Source organism: Castor canadensis, chromosome 7 (genome assembly GCF_047511655.1).
Source record: "Castor canadensis chromosome 7, mCasCan1.hap1v2, whole genome shotgun sequence".
In the NCBI taxonomy this organism is placed as follows: domain Eukaryota; kingdom Metazoa; phylum Chordata; class Mammalia; order Rodentia; family Castoridae; genus Castor; species Castor canadensis.
The window spans coordinates 122,209,172-122,223,204 of NC_133392.1; the positions used below are offsets into that span (position 1 = coordinate 122,209,172).

General features: G+C 37.5%; 1 protein-coding gene across 9 annotated transcripts in view; it reads right to left on the reverse strand.

Moving 5' to 3' along the window:
* Osbpl9 (oxysterol binding protein like 9) overlaps positions 1-14,033 on the reverse strand; it is a 152,017-nt gene that overhangs the window by 2,997 nt on the left and 134,987 nt on the right. For all 9 annotated transcript variants that reach the window (XM_074080152.1, XM_074080150.1, XM_074080149.1 and 6 more), the window contains 9 exons: positions 13,058-13,170; positions 12,827-12,945; positions 8,636-8,721; positions 6,277-6,451; positions 4,486-4,570; positions 3,672-3,782; positions 3,379-3,442; positions 3,119-3,259; positions 310-388 (listed from right to left, as the gene is read on the reverse strand). In XM_074080152.1, coding sequence (XP_073936253.1) covers positions 310-388; positions 3,119-3,259; positions 3,379-3,442; positions 3,672-3,782; positions 4,486-4,570; positions 6,277-6,451; positions 8,636-8,721; positions 12,827-12,945; positions 13,058-13,170 — 973 coding nt within the window. The remainder of the gene's footprint in view (positions 1-309; positions 389-3,118; positions 3,260-3,378; positions 3,443-3,671; positions 3,783-4,485; positions 4,571-6,276; positions 6,452-8,635; positions 8,722-12,826; positions 12,946-13,057; positions 13,171-14,033) is intronic.

The window sequence follows — 14,033 nt, forward strand, 5'->3', positions numbered from 1 at the left end:
GCACTTCACTTTATAAAACCACATATTTTGACAACATACCTAACATTTACTGGGTGGTTGCTAAGTGTCAACCATTATTTTACATAAATTATTCTCAAGTGTTTTGAGAGCAGTGAGAAAAGTAAAAATCATTCTATTACCTGCACTGCTGGAAAAGAGGTGAGGGAAGGGAGGAAAATGATCATCCTGAAGAGATGACTTTAGAGCTGGTCTCAGGGGTTAATGTTCCAGATGAAGGAAACAAGAACAAAGGATAGGCTACAACAATTCAATGTAGCCTAAAACAAGTGGCAAAATATAGATTCTTACCCCTGTTGCATATTTAGCATACATTATACCATTCCATTCCCCTTCAATTGAGCAAAAAGACTTCTTGTCATTTGGAGAACTAAACAGAAAAGAAAACACTTGTGTTAGTCTCAAGTCGAAGATTATTCTACCAATAAATGTGGCCAGTATGGCTTACCTACACATAGTGAAACATAGAAGAACTGTGAAGTCTTTGATAAAAGCAGCTCGACAGATCTGGATTTGCCAGGTCAACTAAGAATATGGCACTGAACAAGATCTGATGAATTGTAGATTGATTCCATGAACAGTGGGTATGAGATGGGCAAGAGACCTTGGCACTAGGTGCTAGGGCTTTGCACATTCCCTGCACTCAAGTTGTTCACAGCCTAGTGGAGAGACATCAACACTGAAATTCTAGGTGGCAAATACTCTAGTGAGCTCATGGACAGCAGGTGTCAAGGGTAAAACTGCTGGTGTAAGGAAGCTTAGCTTAAGGGTAAAATGTAAGACCAGGTTTTCACTCTCAAGTTTAAAGGGATCTTTAGGTCAAAAACTTTGACTTACTTTTCCTGAGCAAACATCTCTTCCTAAAAAGCTCTCCCAGGCACTACAGTTTTAGGTCATGGAATTTAGGCAGATAAGCATCACAGCAAAGGACAGGTGAGGAAGGGCAAGGCATGAATTGAAGAAAGGTCAGAAATTAAAAAAAGGTAGAGACATCAAACCTGCTATTCATGAACTGGAAACCATCCTCTATAACATGGGAGTATAACATGGGCGTATGGGGAGAGGAGGACAGGACAAAAAAATACTAAGATACCAAGTTTAGAAGGTTATTGTGCAGTAGTTCTTACATTGTGGTGTGGGGACCCCTCAAAGTTCCCAAGATCCTGTTTGGGAGGGAGTCCATGAGACCAAAACTTGTTTTCACAGTAAGACATTACTTGCCTTTTCCACTCAGTTTTCTCACAGTGTACTGAGTTTTCCAGAGGCTATGTGGTATGGAGCAACAAACTGAATGCAAGCAGCAGACAAGAGACTCCATCAGTCTTAATGATATTTGTGATTTGTAAAATATGCAGTGCTAACTCTTTTCAAAAATTTTTAAAGTTTCAGAAGTTATTTTCTTCATAAAATGCTACTATTGTTTGCAAATGACTACTTTAAAATCTTAAGTTTTAACTTATATGAAAAATAATGTAGATATAATCAACATGAGCAAATGCTCTTTAATAAAGAGATCTACAGACCAAAAAGGTTGAGAATAACTGAGGTAATAATGTAGACCTTTATCTGATGCTCAAATCCCAAATTTAATGACCCTTATCAGGAGCTCTTTCAGCTCACAAGTTTGAAGGCAATCTTCCTACTGTATGATTCTGGCAAATAATTCTGCTGTGCTAGCAGTTCCCATAGGTATTGGTTCTTAGGAGTTCTAGAAGGCAGGCCCACCCGTATCTTTATTCTGTGCATCAGCAGCCTGGTTTTTAGGGGGCAGCTATATCACAGTAGTGAACTGGGCTGCTCTCAAGCCCTGCCCATATTTTCTGAATGCAATTTTTTTGGGATTTTATACTGATCCTTAGTAAACTTCATTTTGTGTTCAAGGCTCTATTCATGATTTCTCTGAATGCTGATTTTGTTATCCTAACTGAGTCATCTCCCTGGAAAACTGGTCATGTGACTTCCATCTAGACGCTATTCATAATAAGGCTTTCTAGGATGCAGAAAAACCCTGTGGAACAACACTGTAGACTCTGCTCTTCCAGGTAGGCTCTAAACCCTCCAACTGTCTTTTAGTCAGCACAGCCTCCTTTCCTGGACCCAAAAGTGTCAAATGGAACCAAACCAAATGCCTGCTACATGTGGAGCTTACTGTTATTCCCCAGCAAAAGCACAGTATGAGAGGCTATGAAGACTTCAGATATACTTTAGTAGGTTACAAAAGTCTATTGTAGGGACTGGCTCATGGTCCAATCTTGTAGCAAGGAATCAAGAATGAAGGTCTGTGTTAGCTAAGCAACCCGGGGAGACCCTTTCAGTTCTCCATTGCAAATCAAGATCCCAGGAAAGAGAGCCCATTGATGACCTCTGATTGTTTGAAATAGGGCTTAAATCTCCAGGGTTTCGGTTTTTTTTTGGGGCGGGGGGGCAGTACTGGGATTTCATCTCAGGGCTTCATGCTTGGTAGGCAGGCATTCTACTGCTTGAGCCATGCCTCCCAGTCTTTTCTGCATTGGTTATTTTTGAGTTAGGGTCTTGATTTTTGCATAGTAGATTAGTCTGGACAGTGATTCTATTTATGCTCCCACAGTAGTTGAGATGACAGGCACCAAGATACCATGCCCAACCTTTTCTGTTCAGATGGGTCTTAGAAACTTTGTCTGGGCTGGCCTAGAAACACGATCCTCCCAATCTTAGCCTCCCACATAGCTCAGATGATAGGCACATGTGCCACCGAGCCCATCTATTGAGATGGAATCTTACGAACTTTTTGCCCAAGATGGCCTAGATCCTTGATCCTCCCAACCTGGAATTATAGGCGTGAGCCACCAGTGCCTAGGTAAGGTCTTTTTTTTTTGGCTGCAGTACTAGAATTTGAATTCAGGGCTTCATACTTACTAGGCATACACTTGACCACTTGAGCCACTCCACCAGCCCTTAGGTCTCCTTTTGATACAGAATTTTAGGAAGAGATTGACATACAAGATGTGAAACAAGTTTCCAAAGACAGAACCATTAAAATGGTCAATTCCTAACAGAAGTTCAAAATGAAAGGAAAGTCCTTCAGAAAAGCAGAATTTCTGAGGCAGAAAAAAATACTTACAAGATCTCAGCAGCAATTCTGTGCTTCTTGCCTCCATAGAAAGGTTTAGTGTGGAAGACGATAGTTGCGTTATAGCCTGTTTTCGAACAGTTAATACTGCATTCTCCTCCTAATTCCACCCATGGCACTGTGAGGATAGACCTGCAAAATCAAAAGTTTTCAGGTAAGGCTGAGAGTTAAAAGGGAAAAAGGGAAGCGCATGGTTTAAGAAACAGCAGGGTCTGCTAGTGACCAGAGGAGATGGACTCAGGGCTACTTGCCTTCCATAACCGTTGGGGAATGTGAGAATGTAATGTTCGTCATAGTCTAGACATGAGACACAGCCTACGGAGAGAGGAACAGAACCTCTGATGAGCAGGATCAACTAGCCACAAGGCTTTGTTAGTTTAGGGATGGCCTATTTTGTACCCCACCCCTGTCCTCATCCCTAATTTATACACTTACTTGAAATAGCATCCAATCTGGCTCTCTGGGGCCATGTTTTTCTTACAAGTGTCTGAACACATATTAGAATCCTATTAACATTGTAATCAACCCAATGGCCACAACTTACCTTGCCCTATGTTGTGCACCCCAATTGACATCCCAAGGAATTTTGATTTAGTCCAGATATGAGCATTGAATTGTATCTTCTTATTAAAGCACTCAGCATAAAAGGCTGAAACTGAATAGAAAGTGTTTTCCATTAAAATACTACAGAGCTACAGTCCCCTGTCCAAATTCACTTAATTGAGAAAAAAGCTGGTTCTATGGAGAAACAATTTACCCCTCAAAGAACAGCTTAAGTTTTGCCATGAGGTACCTATCTACCTTTTATACCCTATCTCCAATGTAAGCACCTATTTAAAGCCCATTGGGCAGGAACTCCCCTAAAATACAAAGGTATAGCAATCCAGGAGGTGTAAAATCTAAAGAACCATCTGTCTCCTGGTCAGGAAGGATGCCCAGGCCCCACATCTCAATGTGAACCCATCCAGTAGTTTCAGTCTTAATACTGTATTGAACAAGTAAGATTATTCTCTCCACTACATCTGGAATACACTGTGCAAAAACTAGTAATTACACAAACTGTCTCAAAGTTGCTAAGGTATCTACAGCACAGATCATTATGTGTCAGATGAGTTTAGAAACATTAAACATTGGTTTCCCAAATCTCTCCTTTTTGTACATATTTAATCAGTTATGCTAAAAGAGTCTTTGAAACTTATACAAGAAACAGGTAAGAACCAATCAACTGAGTTTCCAGTTGACGTTATAGAGATGATATAGCTAGCCATATAACTAAAGGTAAAGTGACTTCAGCTATGACCCTTCTCTATACAGAACACTGTGAGAGTGGACACAGTAGAAAAGCTCTGTTAACTTACTTGGTGGATGATGGGAGACCTGCTCAGCCACGAATGTTACACTGTGTTTGGAAACCCAGGGAACTGGTCCTTCTGAAACTAGCTCCTGCAAGCAAATATAATGCCATTCTTAATGTGGGAACAAATGACAATGCAGAATCTAACTGTAGTCTCTGCTTCCTCCTGTATGCACACCAAATGCCCCATACATACTTTTAGGTCAGTTGTCCTGGCTACACTAACACATTCTTTTTTTTTTTTTATTTTGGCAGTACTGGGTTTGAACTTAGGACCTTGCAACTTACCAAGCAAGTGCTAACACTTGAGCCATACTTCCAGCCCTTTTTATTTTGTTTTGGTAGTGGTACTGGGTCTCGAGCTCAGAGACTCACACTTGCTAGGCAGGTGCTCTACTGCTTGAGTCACTTTACCTAAAGTGACTACCACCTAAAGCCTGCTTCAGCAATTTTTTGGATAGGGTCTCATATATATGCCTGGCTGGCCTAGAACTTACCATGTAGCTGGGATGACAGGCACACACCACAATGCCCAGGTTTTATTGGTTGAAATGGGGCAAACTTTTTGCCCAGGCTGGCTTCCAACTGCAATCCTCCCAATGTCTACCTCCTGAGTAGCTAGGATTGCAGCCAATGACAGGTGTAAGAACACTGCACGTGGCCTACACTAAGACATTCATAAAGGCTTCGTGTCCTAACTCAGGGCAAGGCCTAGCACAAAAAAGGCAGTTACGTCTGTGAAATGAACAAAAAGAGATACATACTGCCTCTGTCTTTAGTAAGGACTACATGTAATGTGGGTACTTGGAAAGGTTAAGACATAGGGAGTGACATTTACTGAAAGATGTGCCATGTGCAGCGGACTAGTAGTTTTTCCTTTTTCCATCCCTAGAAAAAGTTTTTTTAACTTTTTTTTTTGGATAGGGCCTCAAGTTTTTCTCAGGGCCAACGTGACCCTACCTACACCCCCATGTAGCTGGGATTGTATGGGGTCAACTTTTTGCCTGGGCTGGCCTCAAACCATGTTCCTTCCAATCTGTGCTTCTGAGTAGCTGGAATTAGAGGCATGTGCCACCATGGTTGGCGCCCTAGAAGACTTTTAATGTATGTGACTCTTCCTTGTTGGTCATTATCTTTAAACTATTCTCTAAATATCAGAGCCTTGGGGCTCAGTTTTGGGTTACGTACTCTTGTCTAGCCAGACTGTCTTCTTTGATAATTCATTCAAATCTAGGGTTTTATGATAGCGCACTAAAATCTGTGAAAGTCCGATTTCCACCTCAGACCTCTCTCCTCAACTCCACACTCCAAAATGACAGTTCCATTTACATGTTTTAACAGTCTTTTCATACTCTAATTTCATATAAGAATTCTTGATTTTTCCTTCCACAAGTCTGATCTTTTCTATTAGTAAATTATGCCACCAACTGCTGAGCTACACATGCAAGGACTCATCTGATTTTGTCTCCTTTCCTTTAGCTCCCTCAATTAGTTCTATTTCTGAAAAGTAGCTGGAACCAGTCACATTTCTCCTGAAATAATGCTTCCTTTGTGCTCTCCTTGCTTCTAAATTTATTTATTTTTACAAAATCCTTATAATGATCTTTTCAAAACAAAACTGAGAATCCTGACAAGCATAAATTATCATTATGGTGTACAAGTTCATCTAACAGTAATGTTCTTTGCGTGGTGAGCATCTTTTAATAATTATCGTCATCATTATTATCTGCCCCTAAAGTGACTCTTAAATCAGCATACAACTGAAACCATAAATAAACCATAGCACAGAACTCACTGTGTTGTTCTCTTCAGTATCGTTTGGTAATGTCCAGTGACACTGAAAGATTTCACCCAAAATGGGGTTGTATGGCTTTTTGGCAACTGATCCTTTCCTTCCTGCATGAAAGGCTGAAAGGTACCATTTCACAACCTGAACCATTCGATCCCTGGGATCCTTCTGATCACTAATGCTGGAAAAGAAAAAGATAAACTGTAATGTCCTGTTCTTTGGCAGGATGCAAGCTGATGCAGCTCCCCAACACTGTCTACCCCGAGCCATGGATACACTGTGCATACTGATTTAAATTTTAAATTCGGGTATAATGTACATAACTAAATGCACTAATCTTAGTGTTTGTTTAAAAGAATTTGACAAATACTTATATCTATTTACCTAATCATCAATCAGAACACAGAAAATTTCCTTTATTCCAAAAGTTTCACCCTCCCCCTTTCTAAGCAATCAATTACTACTTAAGGCAAACACTGTTTCTAGTTTCTAGTACCATAGATTAGTTTTGCTGCTTCTAGAACTTTATAATTGTATTGTTTCATTACTAAATAGTAATTTACTATATCTGTTATCATATTTCTAATTTAATTCTTTTGTGGTCAGAAAATATGTATTGATTGCAATTGTTTTAAATTTACTTAAATTTATTAAGGCTTCCCAGTATATGATTTAACTTGATGAACATTCCATTGTACCGCGTGTACTTGACAATACTATGTGTTGTTCAATTGCTGGCAGTGTTTGCAAAGGTCAGTTGGCTCAAGGAGACTAATCATGCGGTTTGGATTTTCTATAGCCTTACAGATTTTCTTAGGAATGGAGGTGAGGGCTACTTATTTAATCAATTCCTGAGGGAGAGATTGGTGGACCTGCTCTTCTAGTCAATTTTTGCTGTATGTATCTTAAAGCTGTGTTAATAGATATATATACATTTATGAATATTATAACACTTGACAAATTTATACTTTTATCATTACAAATTATCTCTGGTTACATATCTCCTTTGTCTGACAGTAATACAGTTACACCCACTTTGTTATGCTTTATGTTTTGCATGGTTTATCTTTATCCTTTTATTTATTTCACAGTGTTGGAGATCAAAACTAGGGCCTCACAAATGCTAAGGAGGCACTCTACCACTGAGATATGTTCCCAGCCCTTTTTTACTTTTAACCAAGCAGTGTTTTTATATTTAAAGACTCTCCCTTTCAAATAGTATACAGATGCATCTTAATTTTTTTATCCAGGTAGATAATTGCTGTTCTCTTAAACAGAGTATATTCTATTTACATTTAGTGGAATTACTGGGTGAAGATGGGTTTAACTTGATATCTAGTTCCTTGTTCTACTTTTTCTCTTTTCCTCCTTTTTTGGGTATTAACCAAGTATCTTTGGCATTCCATTTCATCTTATCTATTGGCTTCTTAGCTATGTTTTTGTTTTTTTTAAGTGGTTCATCTAGGGACCACAAAGTCTAAATTCTCAAAAATAAAAACTAGTCTTAAATTTCAAATCTATACCTAATTAACAACTGCACGTATTACTAATAAAAGCTTATGTATTAAATTATTAATTTAAAAAGGCATTCAATATCAACACATTTATTTTTTGAATTTCTGCCTTTTAGGGAACTTGTTACATGGTTCTTTTAAATTCCTCAGCAAGAAGGAAGTATATATGTCAATGTTAGCCAGTGTGCACATACTCTGTGAAACCTAGGCAAGTTGTTTCTGGCTTTTGTAAATCATAGTCCAAGGCCAAGGAATGCACTCAGAAAAGATGGTTTAGAATATTTCCTATTTTAAAAAAAAGGCTATTTTCACACTACCAGTGAGAAGGATTGTGAATGTGCTTCCTTGTAAATCTATACCACCTTGACCTTTCTTCTATATCCCTGAACATATAGCTATTATTATAAACTTGACATGTAGAGTTTATAAATAAGACTATAATCTGACACTAAAATTTTTATCTCTCCAGTTCAAAACAAAGTACCTGAGAAACAACAGGTATTTTAGAAAGGTCTGCTGAACTCAATTAAGTGAACTTCATCAGGACACAGTACAAAGAAATAAACAGTAATTACCAATCTCTGAATCAAACAAACTCAATAGCCTTGGCCCTGCAAATACTGGCCACCTAATGGGCTTTTAAGTTTTTTTTCCTGAAATGGTAAACTTGGTTGCCTAAGAACATGACCACCATATAACCTTAGAAAACAAGCATCCAATACTGACACAATACTCAATACCACTTTTATAACCCCAGAAATGTTTGAAAGGTAAGAAGGAATCCATCTATATCGCAAAGAAGGAAAACTACTGAGTACCAACTTAAAAAATTGCTGCATTCAGCCAAATACCTCACAAACAGGTCCGGATGTGCAAAAAAGTCTGCATACATTTCTAAAAGAGATCTTCTTTCCAGTATAAATGTTGGAAGAACTACCTGAAAAACATACACAGTTGACCTCTGGAGATTAAATTTCATGATCGATAAACAGATTGCTGAACTGCCAAAAAGTACTCATTCTAATTATGGTCACACCCCACCACATATAGGTATCTTCTAAAAACCACTTCTCAAACTGTTGTGATTCATAAATGCACATTGACACACCCAGCAGATGAGAAACAGAGAGGGGGATTTCAATGTTCAAGTTACTTCCTCTGTGCCAGTTCCCTTTTCTCCCTAAGTGTAATAACAACAAACCACTCAGTAGCAAATCTTTGATACCTCCTAGCTGCTTGGGCATTACAATATACACTATCTTATTAAATGTTACAACAGTCATATGAAGAAATTATCCTTATTTTATACTGGAGAAAAATGAAGATTAAAAAAAATGAAGATCAGACAAAATGAGAAATTTTCTCACTTCTCTATTATAAAATGTGGAATTCTGACAAAGGTGTATGTATAGCTGTGCACTTTCCTCTGCTCCTTTACTATCACCAATAGGTGTACCAGGAAATGTATTTACTTATAAATATATACCCTCATATACGATGAGTGCCTAGAGTACAAGGACTAAGTTTTAGTCACACTAGCACTCTCAAGCTACTTTTACACAGTAAGAAAATTTTAACTGAAGCTGGATGTGGAGGTAAACCCAGCACTCAGGAAAGTTGAGGCAGGAGGATCCTGAGTTCCAGGCTAGCCTGGGTTGGCACAGTGAGACCCTTCCTCAAAAAAAAAAAAAGAAAGAAAAATTTAATTGAGTAATTAAAGGAGTAAGAAGAGAATAAAAATGGAAAATCAATAATTCTCTCTACTGCAGAGCTGGGCCCATGAAGATTTGTTTAAGGGGCTGCAACTGTGACAGACAAAAGCAAAGGAGACAGAAACTGGAAAATGGGAAGACATGAGAAAGATGAAGATTAACTAATAAAAAGGAAGGACTGTATTGGTAAATGGGAATGGAAGAATACTTTTTGAAATCTACATCAGATTATCAATTGATTATCATGAAGTAAAGCATCAGAGTAAGCAAAAATTCCTTTAAATTTAGTAATTATTGTATCTCCACTAATAGTCCTGTTGTAAAAGCTAAGGAGAAGACAAAGATAGTACCAGCATTTAAATTTTAGGTTGAATATGTCAAGTGCCATACAAGAGATGCTCAAAGGATCCTGGAAGTCTGATTGAGGGAGATATGTTCTGTTTGGGGATCAGAATGAGGGCAGAGCAGATAATTTGTTGAGGCAGCATTACAGAAAAGCCTTAGAGAGAAGTAAGGCTATAATAATAGAGAGTAGGAAACTAAATAACCTAGGGATCACAGAGATAGGAGATAGGGTGACAGGGTACACGAAGAGTGGATTAAGAGGACTGATGGAACACAAGCTTGGAAAGAGACACTAAGGCACTTTAGAATCTTTATTCTCCAACTCCAGTGTTTAAATTTTAAATAAACATTTTCTCTCCACAGGATATGTATATTCATAATCTAAACATGTTTTGATTGGCAGGAAAGCATCTATATTTATATAGATATATACACACCTACACATGTGTATAGACAGGTGTACATACATATACTAACTTGGAGTAAGTTCCTACCACTTTAGAGAACTTAGAAATTATAAATCACCAAGTAGGAATGCTGAAAACAAAGCAGAGGTAAATACCTTTAATATATAAGCAGCTCTTACGAATCAACAAGAAAAAGATCGCTAGTCCAGTAGAAAGTGAACAAAAAATTGGCAATTTAAGAACAACAAAGAGTAGCCAAAAATATTTTAAAAGTTTGATTTCACTTGCAATCAAACAAAACAAATTTCCCTACTTATATAAATCTTCTTGAAAACTCTCATTCAACAGATCTACTTCATTTTTTTTAACATAATCTATGCCATTATGTCAAACTGCTAGAAAAAGATCAGAGAAAGCTGGGCTTGGCACCCCCAGCCTGTGTTCAAGCATTTGTTTGCCACTTCTTAGTTATGAGGAGACCATGGAAAATTAACTCAACTTCTGTAAGTCCTGATAAAAGGAGGACAATTACTTGCTCTGCTTTTATCTTAGGGCTGTTTTAAAGACAGATAAATGGGATATGCATTTGTAATATTTTAAAAACTAAAAGATACTTAGAAAATAAACTCTTTTTAGAAAGTATCTAAAAACACCTTTAGAAAACAGAGTAAGATCCAAATTTAAGGCATTACTGTAATTATACTTCAGAATGTATAAAACTGTATAAAACTGTTGGCAATCACAGCCACTTACGCCAATAAAGATTTCTAAAATGGCTAACTTTTGAGATATTCAGTAAAAGATAATTATCATAACATCTTTCATAATATAACAAGCTTTCAGTGACTATGGGCCCAAATATGGATTATCTAGAAGGGAAAATTATGTGAGGTAAGAATTATAAACCTGACTGTGGTAGACATTTTTGGTTGACTACCTAACTACATACTTTATCCCTACCAGAACTCCAATTCCATTCAGGTTTGGGTATAGGTTTTCTGGCCCTCTCTCCACACTCCCATTGGGCAGATTAATTTAAACCAGTTACTCAGTTCTCTTGCCAGTAATTGGTTTAGACATGGACACATGCCTGACTCTGGCCAGCCAGTGAGATTCAATGAGCAGTGTGATGGACCACTTCTGGAAAAGCAGAAGTCTTTTTATACAACAAAAGGAAAAGCAAATATATATAGACAACAACAACAACAAAAGGACCAGCGGTTATGCAATTTAATGATTACTAAAGCAATCTGGAGACAAATGCCTGCAAATATTCTACTGACTGTATTCCTAGTGAGTCTGTTGGGCTCCACAAATTAATGTTATTTTTGTGCTTCTGTTCTCACATATAAGACAGTGGTCCCATAAAATTACAATATAGCCAAGATGTGTAGTAGGCTACAGAATCTAGATTTGTATAAAGACATACTACAATATTTACATGATGACAAAATCATGTTACCCATACATTTCTCAGACCGTGTTCCTGTGGTTCAGTAACACATGACTCTAAGAGGTATTATGGAATTAATCTTTTTCCTTAATGGCCCTCTAAATTCAAAACCAAAATGAAGTTCACTACTGACAAAACTAAAGTACTGGAGTTGATTTTGTCATAATAGAAACGAGGGGCTGGGAATGTAGCTCAGTATTTGGAGTCTGCCTAGCATGCATGAGACCCTGGGTTTGATCCTCAGTACCACAATAAAAGAAAGAAAGAAAAAAAGTCTAAATATCAGTAACTTGTCAAAAACTGGGTAGAATAATGAGATTCAATTAATGTAAAAGTTATTACAGCTCAAATCCTAAGACAAAAACAATCACGGCCAGATAAGAATCTCAGTTCTGTACTTAGTATGATCCAGCCAAATTACTTAACCTTTTTGAGTTTAATTTCCTCTTTTAAAATGGAGTTAGCAATAATACCTACTATGCAGTGCTATGGTAAGAAATAAGTGAAAGGATGAGCTTTCTAGTATAGTGACACAGAAACACATACACTGTCTCCTAAATCAACTGGGCATTCTGTGTAGAGCTGAGGTTTTATTCAAATCCAGATTGCAGCCACTGTATGACTCAGTGTGTGTCATACAATTTTACATTCCCTACCTACCTCTTTGATCCTTACAATAACCAACTAAAGTAGGCTACTGCATATCCATTTTGCATGTGACCACAGAAGAGGGGATTTGCTCAAGGCCACATGGTTTGGTAATAGGATGCAACACAGGTCCTCTCTTATCCAAAGATCAGAACTCTGATCATTTTGATTCTGTGCACACAACACTGCCTTAGGCCTTGCCCAAACTACTAACCAAGCCCCATACTATTTCTCATTTGCTGCAAATAAAATTCAAATCTTACTATCCATATAACCCATACACTATTCTCTAAGAAATTATACTAGCTTCTCTTATTTCATCCATAAAAATGAAAAAATTTCAGTTTACATAGTAAATCATAAGACACAAGTATTAATAAATGTTATAGCATATTAACTTTTGTAAGAACATTCACCACTCAATTCCTGGCAACTCATATACATACAGTAAGAGCAAATGCCAAATTTAGGTCTTACCTTTGTAAGATCCATTCCAAGCCTAACCTGTGATAAGAGGTGCATGATGACACTCTTGTGCTCCTCTACTGACCCCGCTTCTCCATCATCGTCTCTGTCATCATGTGAATCAAAAAGGTCTAAAATAGAACACATCTTCTTAGACTGCTTTAAAATTGGACCTAATTGTACTGCTATCAGTATTATAAATGTTTCTAAGAAAGAAAAAAAAAGTTATCAAAGGTCCCTTACCAGCATCACTTGTTCCATTGGACATGGATGAATTCAGTGATTCTGTTGTATCTGGGCGCTTTAGGCTATTTCCTGAACTGCTGTGTGTCACGACTGAGGTTGATCCAGAAGAACTAAAACAAACAAAAGCAATTACCTTCCTAAAGAAAGCAATGTGGATTCATAGCAAGACATTAAGTTAACCTGTAAAGCTACTTAAAACCAGCACACACAGATGGAGATAGAAACAAACCAGTCTCACAATTAGCTGGTTACATACATAGATATACACACTTTCCAATTCTCTCCCTATCTCCTCTGTTGCAAGACACACTCCAAACTCTGATGACAAGGTCTCATGCTTTCTGCATAGTGTGTGCTCAACCAGTCCATGTTGAAAGGCCAAGCGGTAGATATTATCAAAAGTTAGTGAGATCTTTGCCTTTGTATCCAAATTTGAAACTAGAGTTTATTTTCTGATTTTATTACTTTGTCACATGTTAGATGTGTCCCACTTCTTGGCAATAGTTTCCAGAACTTCAAAATGGTAATAGTCTAAGTTTCAGAAAGATGTCTTATCTTCATTTCTTGAGATCCCTTGATAAAAGTCCACAATGGTGTTAGCACTCTTTCCAGTAACTAAAAAGTGCATTTGAAAATATAAAATAAAAAAGCGTATTATTTTCTACAAGTAAATTTATGGTAACTGGCTTTATAAGCTGATTAACAGATCTAAAGAAACGTTTCTCTATTAGATTATTATACCTGTGATAGTAATTTACCCAGATAAACATTTATTTATTTATTTTTTGGTGGTTTGGATTCAGGGCCACATGCTTTCTAGGCAAGTGCTCTACCACCACTTGAGCTACTCTGATAGCCTTTTTTTAATGATGGGCATTTCTGAGATATGGTTTTGTGAACTATTTTCTGGGGCTGGCTTTGACCCTCAATCTTCCTGATCTCTGCTTCCCGAGTAGCTAGGATTACAGGTGTG